General features: G+C 47.7%; 1 protein-coding gene across 3 annotated transcripts in view; it reads left to right on the forward strand.

Moving 5' to 3' along the window:
• TRIO (trio Rho guanine nucleotide exchange factor) overlaps positions 1-17,409 on the forward strand; it is a 355,586-nt gene that overhangs the window by 146,971 nt on the left and 191,206 nt on the right. For all 3 annotated transcript variants that reach the window (XR_013554624.2, XM_060634370.3, XM_060634366.3), the window contains exons 7-8: positions 1,221-1,412; positions 9,839-9,970. Coding sequence is in view for 2 of the 3 variants with exons in the window: in XM_060634370.3 (XP_060490353.1) it covers positions 1,221-1,412; positions 9,839-9,970 (324 nt within the window). In the remaining variant the exon portion in view is untranslated. The remainder of the gene's footprint in view (positions 1-1,220; positions 1,413-9,838; positions 9,971-17,409) is intronic.

The following is a 17,409-nucleotide window of genomic DNA, read 5'->3' on the forward strand; positions in this document are numbered from 1 at the left end:
TGACTGTCGCAGCTCCGCAGGTGCCCTCTCTCCCTGCACATCTGTTAGCTGATTCTAGCCTGCAGATGTGCCCGGAAAAGGAACTCAGAGGCTGGAGTCTGTGGCTGGAGTCTGATCCCAGAGTACTCTACCTAGTTCAGATTTGGGTGAAAATGGAGGGAAAGAACGGACAGGTACATTCTTCAGGGTGCTCACTGGGTGGGCTGCAGACCAGGTGGCAGTGAGGAGGCTGCTGCAGGGGGTGTGGCAGAGGGACAGTGGCCCAGAGGACCACTCGAGAGGGGAGGGGAGGGGAGGGGAGGCCAGAAACATGGAGAGGGGTCCGGATAGGTTGGGTGATCCGATTTCACGGCTAGATAGGGAGGGAGGAGCCAAAGAAAGAGGTGTCTTGGTGGGTTTTGGGGAACTTCTAAGAGGAGCAGCATTGTGATGAACTGACTGCAGCTGGGGTTTGCTGAAGGTGCATGTTCCCCACTGCTGCCTTCCCTGCAATGGGAGCCTCAAGGACGACTGAAGGTGGAAAGGGAACAGCATAGTGAGAACTAATTTGGGGAGAAAGGGGTGTATGTTTTTCAGCCTCACAGTAAACTGGTAGGCTTGAAGATGGGCCCTTCACGGAGTAGAAAAGCTTGATTGAAGGTGTGCACGCAGCGTGGTTCCTTTCGTGCCTCGGTTCCTCTTCCGAGGAGAAAGTGGATCCATTTCCAGAAGGTTCTCTATTGGCCCCAAAGCGACAGACGCCTGGAGCTCGTGTAGACAGGAGAGCTTGTTTCCACACAGAACAACAGCCCGTGGTTGATCCGTGCGTAGTTTCTGGGTTCTAGTTAAAACCTGCAGCGTTGGGTTTTGTCGGTTCTGGGTGACTGCTTCGCAGTGGGCTTGCCATCTGGACCCTTTTCAGGATTCGAAGCCAGCGAGTGAGTCAGAGTATGTTTGTGCGCCCACTTGTGTACTCTGTTGCTTTGTGCCTAACAGTCTGCCTCTCAGCTAGTTGATTTGTAATTTTGCAGTTTTAAAAATAGACATTGAAACCAATGCTTAGAGTTTATGGAAATCAGATAGCAAATATGTACACTATTTCGTACCAGGTGATTCTGCTGTTCAGAATATAACTGAAGCTCGTGGGCTGTGTTTCAGAAAGCGCCATCCTCTGTGTTTCTTAGAAAGAAGCTTCTTGTCCGCCTTCCCTCACGAGCCCTCTTTCTCTGCCCCTTTTGCAGAACGTGTATGTAAACATAAACCGCATAATGTCGGTGGCAAATCGCTTGGTAGAGTCTGGCCACTACGCCTCTCAGCAGATCAAGCAGATTGCGAACCAGCTGGAGCAGGAGTGGAAGGCATTTGCGGCAGCCCTGGATGAGCGGAGCACCTTGCTGGACATGTCCTCCATTTTCCACCAGAAGGCTGAGAAGGTCAGTGCCCGGGCCCCACGGCCCACGGGGTGGTGCCAGGAGGACTTCCTCCTTCGATACCCGCCCAAGTCCTTGGAGGACTTTTGTGTGACCCTTATAGTGCCTAAGAACATGAGCTCTCAAGCCAGGCAGCTGGGAGTTAAAACCCAGTTCTCTTACCTGGTGCTGTGCAATCTTAGGCAAGTTACTTCACCTCTCTGTTCCTTGGTTTTCTCGTTTGTAAAGTGGAACTAAAAGTATGTGCTTGAGAGGAGTGATTTATCACATAAATGAGATATTTCACACTAGGTGCCCTGTGTAGTGCCTGGTAAGTAGTGTAAGTACTAATAAGTGGTAGCCACTGTTCTTGTTCCCTCTTCTCCCTTCTCCCCACTCTCTTTCCCTTCTTCCTTCTTTCCTTCCTTCCTCCTTCCTTCCCTCCCTCTTTTCTTTCTTTCTTTCTTTTCTTTCTTTTCTTTTCTTTTCTTTTCTTTTCTTTTCTTTCTTTCTTTTCTTTCTTTCTTTTCTTTTCTTTCTTTCTTTCTTTCTTTCTTTCTTTCTTTCTTTCTTTCTTCTCCTCCCCCTCCCCCTCCTCCCCTCCTCCCCTCCTCCCCCTCCTCCCCTCCTCCCCCTCCTCCCCTCCTCCCCCTCTTCCTCCTCCCCCTCCCCCTCCTCCCCCTCCTCCTCCTCTTTCCCTTCCTCCTCCTCCTCCTCCTCCCCCTCCTCCCCCTCCTCCTCCCCCTCCTCCCCCTCCTCCTGGCTGTCACTTTTAGTATTCTGATTAGGGTGATTTGGCAGCAAGTAACTGAATGGCTGATTATCAGGTTTAAAAATCAGGAGTTTTCTTTTCTCACAAATCAAGAGGTTGCAACGTGTAGAGAGTCGTAGCCATACAGCCATGTTGGGGTCGGGTCCGCTCCTCCCGGGTTTGTGCCGCAGTTCCTGCACCTGCACCCTGGTGTCCACCACAGTCCGGGATGGCGGTGCCGGCCACTTTTATCAGGAAAACATTAATTTCAGAAGGTCCCCTACCCCAGCACACCTCGCCTCCTTTCCCCTTGAGCGGGAGTGGGGTGTAGGCCCGTGCTCTGGCTGCGTGGGAGGGTGCAAGAAGGCGGACGTGGCTTTTTAGCCTCCACAGTAGTGGCCATGCTCTGCCAGCAAGGGCTCGGGCTGACAGACGACTTTTGGGAAGGCAGTTTACAGTGTCTTTCACATTTATTAAACTCTATGGATTTGAACTTGACGCTGGCTTCTTTAGCTGAAGTGCTGGTCAGAAGACTGTGAGAGGTCATACGTGCGTCTGCTCATAGAACCCCCACAGCTCTGCAGTCCCCCAGCGCTTGCTTAAGCAAACGCACGCTGAAAGACACAAGGAAGTGCTTCGCTCATGACTCAGACTTTAATTAGTGGAAAGCATGCTGGGCAGTGAAATACCTTTTTCAAGATGTGGAGAAAGAACACAGGACTTTTAGCCACTAGGAAGGCGTATGGGAAAGAAGCAAATGGTTGCCTGATGTTAAAGGAAGAATATTGATTGGGGTCATTTTTTGTGGTGGGCGGAGACTGTATTCATAGGGATCTGTACTGACGCTGTTAAGAAGGAAATGGTATAATCTAGAAACTGTCTCTGTTGAGGAGTGAAGTCAGTAAACGTGAGATAGAGTCCCAGCTTGCCCAGGGTTTTGGCAAGGTAGCTAGAATGTTGCACAAGACCCTAATTAGTAGTGATCTTGACTCTAGAAACCTTTCAAATATGAAGCAGAAGAAGAAGCTGAATGGTATATAAAGAGAAAAAAGTCTTTGTGGCCTCACGTGAAAGCTGTGAATAGGGGCTTCGGGTTCCAGTAGTCCGATTTTTCGGCTCCCTAACCTATGCATTTAACTGGCTTTATGATAAAGGGGAAACAAAAGCCCACACACAAAAACAGGTTTAAAAAAAAAACAACACAGGACCCCACCCCCCTTCTGCAGAAAACAGCACTGTGCTCACCTCTGGTTCCTGCCTTTGTCCAGGGTGTGGTGTATTATTCACTGGACATTTTTGTAGGTGGGAAGATGAGCCACGTGGTCTCCCGCACATATGTCACCTGGAATCGTCACGTGTTCTACTGCAAGAAGTAGAGTGGCAGTGGGCTCTCAGAAAGTTCCATTAAGCTGGTATGAATAGATGTGAAACAGGACAACCTATGCGGTGAATGGCAGAGAGTCTGAAGCATAGTAACATACAGGGAAGGTCCCTTTCGTGAACGTGAGCCTGGGGTGTTCTGCTTGGATAAAATGAGTGACTGTAAATTATGGATTTGAAGGAAACTGGACTAGATGAATACATTATTGAAAACAATATTGTGGAATCCTGTGTAAACATGACAGTGCTTGAGGTCTCTGTGTGTATCCAGTAGCCAGAGAAGAAGCCAAATACAAGTTAGGGTCAGAGCGGCCTGGTGAAGAAAGGGCCCAGCATCTCTGATGGACCTTGGCTGAGGCCTGGCCAGGCAACTGAAATGTGGAGGTGGGGCAGTAGGACCTCTGCAGAGACTTTCTTTACTGTCAGGTAAAGACGTGTTGTGGATCTTCCCCCTTCACTGAACAAAAGTAAGATCTTTGAAATTCTGACGTGTGAGGGAAGCCCACATCTACAAGTAGTTTTCCTCTTTGCGGAAGAGAAATGGGTTCAACTTTGTTCTTCTTCTTTTTTTTTTTTTTTAATGGTTTGCCTTCCAGTTATGCTTAAGCTGTTTTCATAAGCTCAGTTGGGAGAGGACCAGAAACTTGGACGTCATGAATTAGGTTTCCAACGTAGCCACCTCTTTGACCCCCATCCAGACTTACCAGTAGGAAACTAAATCCGATTAGGGAGTTAGGGAGGCACAGAGCTCAAATATGTGACCCCCATGGTTAATGGCTTTACCAAAGGAAGCAGCCTTCCCCGTAAGGATTACGCTCCAGCTAGGGAGACGTGTGCCTGGAACTGCCCAGCCACACTCCTCTGTGGTCCCGGTGGGTGTTCTCGTGTTGGTGTCTGCCTGTGGTTTTATAGATGTAAGTCTTGAGGTGCAAACTGGGTGAGGAGAACATTGCATAGATGGCACGCCTCCTGAAGACGTCTCCGCCGTTCATCTCATAGTCTCATGTCGCAATTAGAATCTCAGTTTGCAGACACGGAGACAGGACCACAAGACCAGCAGTCTTACTGGTAGATGGTGTTTAGGGGCCCCAGCCTTCGCTTCTTTTGGTCATGTGGCATATCCACTGAATCGTCCCTTCACACTGAGAAGCTTTCATAGCAAATGTTATTAGACTTAACAGTTTTGTAGAACAAAGAAAGTGACTTGATTTTGCTACACCTTAGCGCCCTAAGACGCTATTTAAAAAAAATGCTCTAGGGGGTGCCTGGGTGGCTCAGTCAGTTAAGCATCCTACTCTCGACTTCGGCTGAGGTCATGTTCTCGCGATTCATGAGATCGAGCCCTGTGTCAGGCTCCGTGCTGGGCCTGGAGGCTGCTGGCATTCTCTCTCTCCCTGTCTCTCTGCCCTTTACCCTGCTCGCTCACGCTCTCTCTCTCTCTCTCTCAAATAAATTAAAAAATACATTAAAAATTAAGCAAATGATCTCGGGTGTGAGTGTGATCCGGCTGCGACATCTGTCACCCCACTGATCCCCAGGGTTGGCCTGGCTGGCTCGGCGGGTGTGCGCTTCCTCCCTGTCCCACGTGCATCTCTCCCGGAGATCCACGCTGCGTTGTCAAAGAGGGCGACTGTTCCCGATAGAGGAGGCTGTTGTTTGGTCAGGGGTATACCCGTAGCTGTGCTCTCCTGCTGGGACCCCCACACAAACCCTCAAGGTCCATTTGTGGAAAGGAGGGTAGTCAGACTCCCAAGGCTCCACATGTCCCAAGGCACATCCAAATGACGTGCTGCGTGTGGCAATCTGCCTTCCTTTAAAACAGACAGGAGAGCTGCACTGTCCAGTATGGTAGCCAGTCACCATATGTGGCTACTGAAATTACTTAAGGCTTAGTAAGAAGATAATGTAAGAATAAATGAAAATTTCGTACAGTGTCCACATTTCACACGCTCCATAGCAACGTGCAGCTAGTGGCTACTGTACTGGACAGCACAGATACTCCTATCCATCACTGCAGAAAGTTCTGTTAGTGCTGGTCAAGGTTCGCCTTCACAGTGAACCATAAATCTGATGACCTCATTTTCTCTATGACTTTGAGGGCCTCTATAATTTGATAATAGCCAAAAATAAAGTAACAACCAGCATTTGCATAGTTCTTTAGAATTTACAGGGCTCTTTAACACAAAATGTCATTTCATCCTTAAATCAGTCCAATGAAGTCGATGGGGCTGGTGGTATTTGTTGTCCTTTGATTGTGTTTGGGGAGTGAGTCGCTTATGTTGGGACTTCAGTTGAGGTCTGTGACGGTCCTTCAGCTCCTGACAATAATCACACACTGTTCCACAAACAAGGCACTTAGATTAATATCCTTGTACAATTTCACTCTCCATACATAGTTTTAGAAATAACATTTATGGTAAACAAGTCTTATCGCAGTTGCCTGGATGTTTTTGCCATAAGTCTGGGTTGGAACTCAGAGGAAAGTAGTACTTATCTACTATTCTTTTTGAATTTTTAAGGCAAATAATGCACAACTAATCCCATTTTAATGGTATTTTACTTTATTACAAGCATAGACCTAATTCTTGGCTTGTGGACAAAACAGAAACGATTCTTGTGGAAAAGAAATATAAACATGAAAGAAAAAGTTATTAATGAAAACAGATTCAAGGTGTGCAGAGTGATCATCGGCATATTCTGGTTCAAGCTGAGCCTGTCTCCTCCGAGTTACTGTGGTGTAGATGGCAGAGCTTTGCAAATGGAGCGGGCTGCTCCCTCAGGTGATTTCCCTGGGCAGAGAAGAGGGCCTGTCTGCCTTGGAGGAACCAGGAAAGAGTGTGTGCTGATTAATCCTCAGGGAGTAGAAATGATGAAGTAGAAAGGAAGAGTGGGGTAATATTTTCTAGAAATGAAAACAAAAATGAAGAGATGAGAAGTAAAAACCCAAGTTTGAGTTCTTATGTATGTTATGCATATATATATACATACACACATATTATATCTACACACACATATGTGTGTGTGTATGTTAAACCAGTGTCATTTTTGTTAAAGAAGAGAACCCCCCCCCCCAAATATTTAAAAAGTTAACAATTCTAGGAAGTTTTTGTGCCTTTGTCTCCTAAATCAGGCCAAGCCCCTGTGCTTGGCTGCACCCCATCGTGAGCCCTGGTGTGGGTGGGAGGGACGTGCACTGGCTGTGGGTGGCAGGAGGTGGGGCAGGCCAGAGGGCTGAGTGGCTCCCACGTTGGAAGCCCCCCACTCTCTCAGCACGTGGAGGGTAGTGGAATAATGTTTATGGAAATACATCTTGTTATTCAAGCTCTCCTGTTAAAGCTGTATGTATCAGTTACCCTGCCTTCAGCTGCTTGCCTCTTGTTTTCAGCCACACTTTTACAAAGTCGCCATTCCGCTGAGCATCAGAATTCTCAGTTCTGTAGCCAGCTCCTGATTTGAATTCACAGAGAAGCATTTCATTCTCTTGGATTCTCCTGTCTACCCTCAACCTAGCTGGATGCCGTGTGTTCACGAATTTGGGTCCGGTGCGCATTTGAAGCATCAGACCAAACCGTCTGCTCTGATCTCACTAGAGTATGGTAGCCACCTTCAGTATTGTCCTTTCCAGAGTGTCAGGCTCTGTTCTAGACCTATCCCCTGGTGTTGTAATCCCAAATTGTATTTCTAAGATGGTGATTCATGTTGGGGGGACGGGGGTCTGGAATGTAGTAGAGTGGTCAGAGAAGGTTGGGAAGTGAACACAGTGGGCCTGCCCCCCTTGCCCATTCATAGCCCACGTTATCCTATGAAAAGACTCTCACAGATTCTGTGCTATGTAGCTACTGTTGAACTTTGCCACCAAAGTCAACTCCAGGATGCCTTTTCCTTATGGAATACCAATTCGCAGCCTTCTTTTGGCTCTCTGATCAGGGGTTGCTCCCTTGGTGGCAGTGGGTTCAGACTTTTGGGGTGTTTAGCCCTTCAGAAAGCGTTGAGGGCTTCGAGCTTACCCTTTGGAGTCTAGGGTTTCCGTCTCATAAACAAAAGACAAATTATGCTTGCACAGAAGTCCCGTGAAACCATGGCCAGGTTTGTTTCTGTCATTGAGATATTTTAACCCAGTGAAATTAGATGTGCAGAATTCTTTCTCCACAAGATTTCCACATGGCAAGCCATCCTTTTCTGTGTATTTAGAACCTGGCTATATTTTTTCAGGTAAGCATGACCAATACCCTTCCCAGTTACTTTAAGAAATTATAAGTTACTTTTACTATAGGCATATATAAAACTTCTGGAATGTTTCTCTTCACTGGTTGCTTGAAAAATTGGATATATTTTAATAGTCATTTTGATACAGTGATGTATTAGGTTGACACTTCCACTTGTGCGCTATGGTGTAACTAAAACTCGTTTCCACCTTGTTCTATCAGAAGCATTTTAGCCTCTTGTAAGGAGTATACGGTGACTCTGTTTCATGCAGGAGCAATTAATTGCTGACTTGACCTGATGAATTAATCATGGTGATGGTTGACCAGAGTCCATTTATATTTGAAAAAGGTTTACAGTGATTGGTGTTAAATGCAATAATGGGAAAAGTGAAATGGAAATCAAGAATACTTAGAATCATTCAAGCTGATATTTGATATTGGATTTGATATTTATAGAGCACGTGTAGTCACGCACATCCATGTCACACACACCTGCCGAGGGGGAGATGTGTCGAGTAATTTGATTACTACTTCCGTTGCCCTGTTGGTGTTAGGCAGGCACCGTAGAGAAGGATACTCCTCCGTCCCTGTGTCCGTTGAAACCATCAGATGCCACCACATGATACCTAATGCCCCATGACTTGTCAGGCCCTAAGATTTGCATATAGATATTTTTCTGAGCCAGTACATTAATAATAAATGGACTTTTATAAACAAATCACCACTTACCAGGTGACGTGTCTATTTTGTTTCTAAAAATGTCATGAATAAGTGGGTGGTCGTTTCCATATTTTAAGAGAATCCTAGCAAGTTTCCTGTCTGGCAGGTCAGTCACCCAGTTTTATTTTTTAATTTTTTTTAATGTTTTATTTTCTATTTGAGAGAGAGAAGCAGAGAGGGAGCAGGGGAGGTGCAGAGAGAGAGACAGAATCAAAAACAGGCTCCAGGCTCCAGGCTCCAAGCTTTCAGTGCAGAGCCCAATGCGGGGCTCGAACCCGTGAGCAGTGAGATTGTGACCTGAGCTGCAGTTGGACGCTCAACGGACTGAGCCATGCAGGCGCAGCCACTTTTTTTTTTAAATTTTTTTTTATGTTTTCGTCACCCAATTTTAAATAGTCACCCTCTGCATTCCCTGGGAAGTAGAAAGATGCCAAGGAATTAGAATAAAAGAGGTGAAACCCAGGGAAATGTGTCCGTGCCTATTTGGCTTAATTGAATTAGCGTCTTTAATTAAGGGCCTTCTGCTGCCTGCCTTTGACACTGAACTGTGATGGATGCTGATAGGCTCTCCCTAGGACGTCTGGCAGTGATTTCTCTGCTGTTGATGATTCCTGGGGCGGTGGGAGTGGCCGTGGAGAAAATTGAGGAGAGGCTGGAATGGTAGTCCTCAGGACTGCAGCCAAGACTCTTCCCTTCTTGTTTACGCGCAAAGTGGAAAAGACCTGAGTGAGTCCGCCTCTTTCCTCAGCCTCCCCTCAGGCTCAGTGGGCGCAGCTGGGGAGCTTGGGTGGCCTTCATCTGGTCTTTTCATTTCTGTGTGTATTTGCTTTGGAAAAGGTAGAAAAATGGGCCTGCCGCTCTTCCTCTGTCTAGGTAAATAATTCCAGATACTTGGGCTTCCGACAGCATCTTAATGTTGGAGGGGAGCGCGAAGGCTGGACTACAGCTCCTGGAGGAGGCATGTGCCGCCATCTTGAGGCTGAGGCTGAGGCGCACCAGGCCTCTATCCTTACACAGCCCGCGGCACCAGGCGGTTGTTACGATCCCCGATTCGGAGGAGGGCTGGGGAATTAAGCAGGAGGCCCAGAGCAGATGCAGGGAAGAGTTGCTCCGGGCTTGCTGTTAGCTGTAGGCCTCGGGGTCACCTGGAGATGTCATTCCAAACGCAGGTTCCTGGGCCGAGCCCCACTCTGGCCAGAGGGAGAGCCCCAGGGCAGAGTCAGGGAACCGTGTGAGGCTCCCGGTGGTGCCATTTGAGATGGATGTTCAACCATGCCACGTTCTTAGACTGTTTCTCAATTACCTTGATTTCCAAACCAGGTTGAAAAAATAGCTACATCTCAGTATAAATTGCCATTGATAGAAATAATCTTTTTTTGCTTTTACTCCTCAAGTACATGAGCAACGTGGACTCGTGGTGTAAAGCCTGTGGAGAGGTGGACCTGCCCTCGGAGCTGCACGACCTGGAGGACGCCATTCACCACCATCAGGGGGTATACGAGCACATCACTCTTGCTTATTCTGAGGTGAGCGGGCTCTTCCACTTCCAACTGCAGAGTGACAGTTTCATGTCCCAGCACCAAAAGCTGGGGAAAAACCCCAAAGCTTGGTCGAGCCTAGAAAACGCTCGTAGGTCTCGTGTTAAACTGCAGTCTCGCCGGGACCTTTGACCTGTGTGTGCTGGGGGGGGGGGGGGGGTGGGGGGGCCCCTGTGAAGCAGGGTGGTCGGCAGCCAGCGCGCTTCTTGGGCCCGCGGCGTGTGCGGGTCTCCCGGAGGCGCTTGTGTTTCCACGTGCCGGAGAAAGCGCGATTCCAGCTCTCTGGTCTGCACGTACTTAGCAAATAGAGGTTTCCGTGTGCTATTAACTTAATTTTCCTGTATGAACTCTCTAGAAAGGAGCGCAACCTGATACCGACGCACGTTCTGGATCAAAAAGCACACACTGTTTGCAGCTCCTGGCTGTTTTCGAAATCTAAGCATAGCATTCTCTCTATTATTTTAAGGTCCATTATTTCTGTACTCTCTCCCCGTCTTTATTTTCTGCCCCCTTCATCTGGGCCAGGTTTTTTTGTGAGGACTTTATGTAATCATTTACTTAATGTTCACAACTCTGGGGCATGCGTCCTTATTGGCCGTGCTGTTACTGACGAGGATGCTGAGGCCCAGAGATCAGGTGACTTGTGCCAGGTCAGCAGCTGTAGGGGGCGGAGCAGCTCCTTGTCCCGGCCACTGCTCTGCTGCCCCTGTGTTGTCTCACGTGGGAGGCGCAGTAAGTGCAGAGAGCTTGAGGTGTGGTGCCCTCCTGGGCGAGCCGTGGTCTTCGGGCCTGTCACACCAGTCTGCCTTTCCTACACTGGATGAATTCCTGGAGGGAAGCGGGGTTGCGTGCCTGTGTTCAGCAAGCTTTGCCCCGTCTCCTTCATCATGAGCATCTACATCACACGTGCTGAGATGAAGGATCCCCGGGACACTGGAGTCAGCCAGGCTGCAGAGCCCCTGGCGGGGGGGTGGGGGGCAGGGCACAGGGTGGACACCTCTTCCTGGATCAGAACTCCACCCACCTTGTCACAGTCCTAGGGAAGAAAGGGGCCATTCACTTTTCAGCACGGCACTCCCTGCTTCACCCCGCAGGTGCTACTGTCCTGTCCTTGGGCCGTTCTCCTGAGCCCTTAGTGTCCTTGGGTGCATTGAACAGACGTGCGATGCCTGTGTTATTTACCTCAGGATGTTGTGGAGGTTGAGATCTACACGTTTGTTTCTCTACCTTTTTGTCCAACGAGATCCCCCCCCACCTTTCTTTTAGCATTATTTTATTTTGTCCATGGAGTTTTGAAAAAGTCAATTTTGTATTCTTCTTAATTTTGCACCCAATGCATTTGAACTGATACGGTTATCTAATTTATTAGCAGCTATGTAAATACTAGCAGTAGCCTTTTTAATAGTAAAAGTGAAAGTTGAACAAATCTAATTTTTTCATCACACGGGTTCATGAGGATTCTGTGAGTTCCAGAAAACGTTAACTTCTTTCTCCCTGGTGTACCGTCTCTAGGCATTGTCTGATTTCCACCTGTGACACACAAAGTGGGCGGCTCTGTTACCACCGTGTGACTGGGCCTTCGCTCATCCGCTTACTCATGACTTTCTCAGGAGCTGCTTTCTGACTGCTGTGGTAGCTTCCAGAGCCGCGGGGGGCAGGGCGAATAGCTCGCTCACCAGGCGATCGGCTGCAGTGGGACTACAGTCCTTGCCTACACGACTTCCCTCAGAGTCAGCCTGACCTGACTGCTGTCTTGCTCTCGCCTCGCCGGCCGTTCAGTCTGCCTGTTGCCCTTGGCACTTCCAGCAAAGTACATAATTCTCTCACCACTTCCATCTATAAAGTATGGGCATCTTGACATGGGGACTTATGTTTACCTATTGGTGCAGTTTTATTACGTTTTATGTTGGTACTAAAAGTTTTAAAAAGTTGGATGGCAAGTTTTAAATAGTTAAAAAGATTGAGGGCTTAAACCACAATTTTTAGCATAAAAGCCTGTGTGCAACTACACTGTAAACTCAAGGAAACAGTAACTTCACAGTGAAATCAACACAAAAGACTTTCAATAGAACAGAATAAACTTTTATTTTTGCCTTCTTAATTAAAGTCTGAAATGGTTTCAGGCTACAGAAAAGTGTTAGAATCATATAAAGAGCTCCCACATTCCTTTAACCCAGATTTCCTCATTTTTAACATTTGACCACATTTGCTGTGTAGCCCCTGCCCCCACCTCTCTGAGCAGACAGTAAATCAGCTGTGATACAAGACACCGTCCTACCCACAGACCTGTTGGTATTTCCCACGTTCCCACTACCTCTGGTCCAGGACGCTGTGCAGCAACCCAAGTTACGTTTAGTGAACACCTCTCATTGGTTTCCGTCAGTCACAGTGGAACTTTCTTTAGTCTTGGTGACAGTGTTAGAGAATGCGGCCCCTTCGTTCTCTAGGATGAGCCTCAACCTCTTGCCCATCCTTCTAGTTTTCCTCCTGTGCTGACAAAAGCCGAGTGTCACGGCAGGGTCACAGGATGCTGACCCCTCCTGCTGTTGGCGATGTTAACCTTGACCACTCGGTGAGGTTGGTGTCTGCAAGGTTGCTCCAGTGAAAAGTCAGGATTAAAAAATACTTGTTTTTGAGAAGCATATTGTGGGAGACGCACATCTGTATTTCTCATGAGGCTTTTCATGGCCTTGTCATCCGCTGGTGACTCTTGCCCCTGTCACCTCCCACTGTGATGGCTGTCTGGTGGCCGGTATTCCTTCTGTATCTATTAGGTGATCTACTACTGTGAGAAAGAACTTTCTTTCTTCCCTATGTGTCTATTTATTATTCCAGTATGAATTTATGGTATCTTATATTCAGCAGGTTATAATCTGATACTCTGTTCTGATGCTTAAATTGTCCACATTTAGCCAGCAGGAGCCCCTTTATGTGTGTGATATTTTTGTTTTTGTTTTTATTTTATTTTATCTTATCTTATTTTATTTACTGTTATTTTTTTTTTTTATGTTGTTATTATCTGAGCACTCCCTTACTTTCTGGTGTAATGTTCCCGGGCTCCTTTTGTACTTCCCGCCTCATCCCGGGATCCGCCATCCCACCGAGGAGTGCCAGTTACTTGTGTGCTGTGGTATTTAGAAACCAAGATGGGGGCACTCAAGAGTGCTTGCTTGCTTGCGGGGTGTCCGTGCTTCGAGGCCCTCCCTTTGCAGCTGTGGACCCATCCCCCCGTGCTTGCTCCCACGGTCCACACAGCCCTCAAACTGTTGGTCTGTCGCCCTGGGCCCGTGTCCGTTTTAAAGGCCCATGTGTTTGTACCGGTGCTTCTCTTTCTGATCCAACCCATCAGGCTTCTTTCTAGCCTGTTCCTTTCTGTGTTTGTAAACTTCTTCTCAGACAAGATACCTGGCTCCTGTTGCCCTCAGATCTATTAACTTTCTGTTCAGTTAGTGTATTTCCTCAGTCTGCTCAGTCTCCCAGCCAATTTGTCTGGCTTCCCTGTGTGCTTCTCCCCCTCCCACCCAGAAAGCGTGGCAGGGGACCCCTGCATTGGTGTGCCCAGCCTGCACTGCCTCAGACCCTGGGCACCATTTTCTCCATGGCTGGAGGGGAGGGGAGGGGAGGAGGGGGGGAAAGGAGGGGAGGAGGGGGGGAGAGGAGGGGAGGAGGGTGGAGGGGAGGAGAAGGAAGATGGGAAGGGAAGGAATGCCTTTTTTTTTTTTTTTTACCATAATTTATGGTCAAATTGGTTTCCATACAATACCCAGTGCTCATCCCAACAAGTGCCCTCCTCAGTGCCCATCACCGACTTTCCCCTCCCTTCCATCCCCCATCAATCTTCAGTTTGTTCTCAGTATTTAAGAGTCTCTTATGGTTTGCTTTTCTCTCTCTCTTTCCAGAACTTTTTACCCCCTTCCCCTCCCCCATGGTTTTCCGTTAAGTTTCTCAGGATCCACATATGACTGAAAGTATGGTATCTGTCTTTCTCTGACTGACTTATTTCACTTAGCATTATTTTGGGAGCAAGCAGAAGCGAGGGAGGGGCAGAGAGAGAGGGAGAGAGAAAACCCCAAGCAGGCTCCGCACTGTCAGTGCACAGCCTGATGCGGGGCTCAGACCCACAGATAATGAGAACATGACCTGAGCTGAAGCCGGTCGCTCAACTGACTGAGCTACCTAGGTGCCCCGGGAAGGGATGCTTTTGATTTTTTTTTTTTTTTTTAAGTTTATTTATCTTGAGAGAGAGAGTGGAGGAGCAGGGGAGGGGCAGAGAGAGAGAGAGGGAGAGAATCCGAAGCGGGCTCCACCCTTTAAGCGCTGGGCCTGATGTGGAGCTCGAACTCATGAACTGTGAGATCATGACCTGAACCGAAACCAAGAGTCGGATGCTTAACCAGCTGAGCCACCCAGGCTCCCCAGAATGCTTTTGATTCTAAAGGGATTCTTCCTTTCTTTTTTTTATTTTTATTTTTATTTTTATTTTTATTTTTATTTTTATTTTTATTTTTTATTTTTATTTTTTATTTTTTTTAATATATGAAATTTATTGTCAGATTGGTTTCCATACAACACCCAGTGCTCATCCCAAAAGGTGCCCTCCTCAATACCCATCACCCACCCTCCCCTCCCTCCCACCCCCCATCAACCCTCAGTTTGTTCTCAGTTTTTAACAGTCTCTTATGCTTTGGCTCTCTCCCACTCTAACCTCTTTTTTTTTTTTTCCTTCCCCTCCCCCATGGGTTTCTGTTAAGTTTCTCAGGATCCACATAAGAGTGAAACCATATGGTATCTGTCTTTCTCTGTATGGCTTATTTCACTTAGCATCACACTCTCCAGTTCCATCCACGTTGCTACAAAAGGCCATATTTCATTCTTTCTCATTGCCACATAGTATTCCATTGTGTATATAAACCACAATTTCTTTATCCATTCATCAGTTGATGGACATTTGGGCTCTTTCCATAATTTGGCTATTGTTGAGAGTGCTGCTATAAACATTGGGGTACAAGTGCCCCTATGCATCAGTACTCCTGTATCCCTTGGGTAAATTCCTAGCAGTGCTATTGCTGGGTCATAGGGTAGGTCTATTTTTAATTTTCTGAGGAACCTCCACACTGCTTTCCAGAGCGGCTGCACCAATTTGCATTCCCACCAACAGTGCAAGAGGATTCCCGTTTCTCCACATCCTCTCCAGCATCTATAGTCTCCTGATTTCTTCATTTTGGCCACTCTGACTGGCGTGAGGTGATATCTGAGTGTGGTTTTGATTTGTATTTCCCTGATAAGGAGCGACGTTGAACATCTTTTCATGTGCCTGTTGGCCATCCGGATGTCTTCTTTAGAGAAGTGTCTATTCATGTTTTCTGCCCATTTCTTCACTGGGTTATTTGTTTTTCGGGTGTGGAGTTTGGTGAGCTCTTTATAGATTTTGGATACTAGCCCTTTGTCCGATGTGTCATTTGCAAATATCTTTTCCCATTCCGTTGGTTGCCTTTTAGTTTTGTTGGTTGTTTCCTTTGCTGTGCAGAAGCTTTTTATCTTCATAAGGTCCCAGTAATTCACTTTTGCTTTTAATTCCCTTGCCTTTGGGGATGTGTCGAGTCAGAGATTGCTACGGCTGAGGTCAGAGAGGTCTTTTCCTGCTTTCTCCTCTAGGGTTTTGATGGTTTCCTGTCTCACATTCAGGTCCTGTATCCATTTTGAGTTTTTTTTTGTGAATGGTGTGAGAAAGTGGTCTAGTTTCAACCTTCTGCATGTTGCTGTCCAGTTCTCCCAGCACCATTTGTTAAAGAGACTGTCTTTTTTCCACTGGATGTTCTTTCCTGCTTTGTCAAAGATGAGTTGGCCATACGTTTGTGGGTCTAGTTCTGGGGTTTCTATTCTGTTCCATTGGTCTATGTGTCTGTTTTTGTGCCAGATTCTTCCTTTCCTAAATGAGTGGTTTTCTAACTCAAGTGTGCTGGTTGAAGTACAGCTTCTCATACCCCACCTCTAGGGAGTGTGAATCTCCATCCATGTTTAATGGCTTTCCTTACCGATCCGGTGACTCTGATGCAGAGGCTTCACCGACCACACGCCGGGAGCTGGCCCTTGCCCTGTTTAAAGAGTTGCGGGTCCGCCCAGCAGGCACTCCTCCCGGGGATGTACATGAGCCCCCCGCCTTGGTGCCGGGTCCTTGAGGAGTTGGGGATGTGAGAACAGGACTCACTCCTCCTTTCTCTCTTCGTTTCACTTTCCCTCCTCCCTCACATAGTCTTTTTTTCAAACAGTGTCTGCAGCTTGTAGTCTCTGATGTCACAAGCTTGCTGCAGGAAATCTTCCCAGCACTTCTTTTTCCAAGACACGAACACCCTGCTTTTCAGTGTTTTAATGAGACCTGTCCCGTGGCATTTCTGTTTGTGATTTCGCAGGAGCAGCGTGCATGTGCCTCATGAACATGCGCTGGTTTCAGCTTGCCGGGTTCGGGGTAAATCTTGTGTGTGGTAGTTGATCACAGCAGAGTGAAGCAATCTAAACATCTGGGATACGCTGGAGTTTTAGAAACAGCATGTACAATCCTCATTTTTCACATCTCGTGTTTAAGCAAGTAAACTCATCAACCACTTTCCCCACAAACTAAAATCATACAGATGACTTTTATCTCCGCATGCCCGTGCCATCACGCAAACCTAAACACTGTTTGAGCTGTGACATAAGAGTGTGGAGTGAGTGCCCGTGCACGTGCGGAAGGTCTTTGCCGCAGCCGTGGGCAGGGATTCCTCGGGCAGGAGGAAGGGAAACGGCCCGTGGGCTTTGCGCCGATCCGCTGTGACTTCAGGATTTCGCTTCCGCATCAGCATCCCAGGTTAGCAGATGTGCTGACTTCAGCGGGGCCTCCTGGAAATGACTGGTTTGCTGCCTGTGAAGCTGGTCGACCTCCTTTTTTAAGGCACCATATATGTGGGTGACGGCATGATTAGTGTTAATAGCGTGTGAGAAAACACAGAACAGCCCGATGAGTCACCTTGATAGTAAACGTACTAAAACCCCGCGTCTGTGCCGCGTGTGGAAGCACGGCGACCTTGCTGTGCGGAAACTTCGGCGAGGGGGTTGTCGCAAAGCCTCGTTAGGTATCGTGGCACTGCTGTTGGTACGCAGGGTGGTGGAGTCAGCGCTTGGCACCGCGTCAGAGGTGACAGACCTCACGGCAGTCCCTGCTGACCCCCCAGACTTGAAGCCTTGCAAGGGCTTGAAACAGGAGTGGAAACTGTCAGGCTCGAGGGGAAGCTGCGGGACGTCCGTGTTCTGTGCACAGATCTGACTCCACTAACTGGGCTGCTCCAGTGGTTTCCTGTTTTTAGCTTTGTTTTTAATGTTTATTTATTTATTTTGAGAGCGAGAGAGCTCACGAGAGCGAGCTGGAGAGGGGCAGAGAGAGAGAATCCCAA

The sequence above is a fragment of the Panthera onca genome, chromosome A1 (assembly GCF_046562875.1).
Source record: "Panthera onca isolate mPanOnc1 chromosome A1, mPanOnc1 haplotype 2, whole genome shotgun sequence".
NCBI classification, from domain to species: Eukaryota; Metazoa; Chordata; class Mammalia; order Carnivora; family Felidae; genus Panthera; species Panthera onca.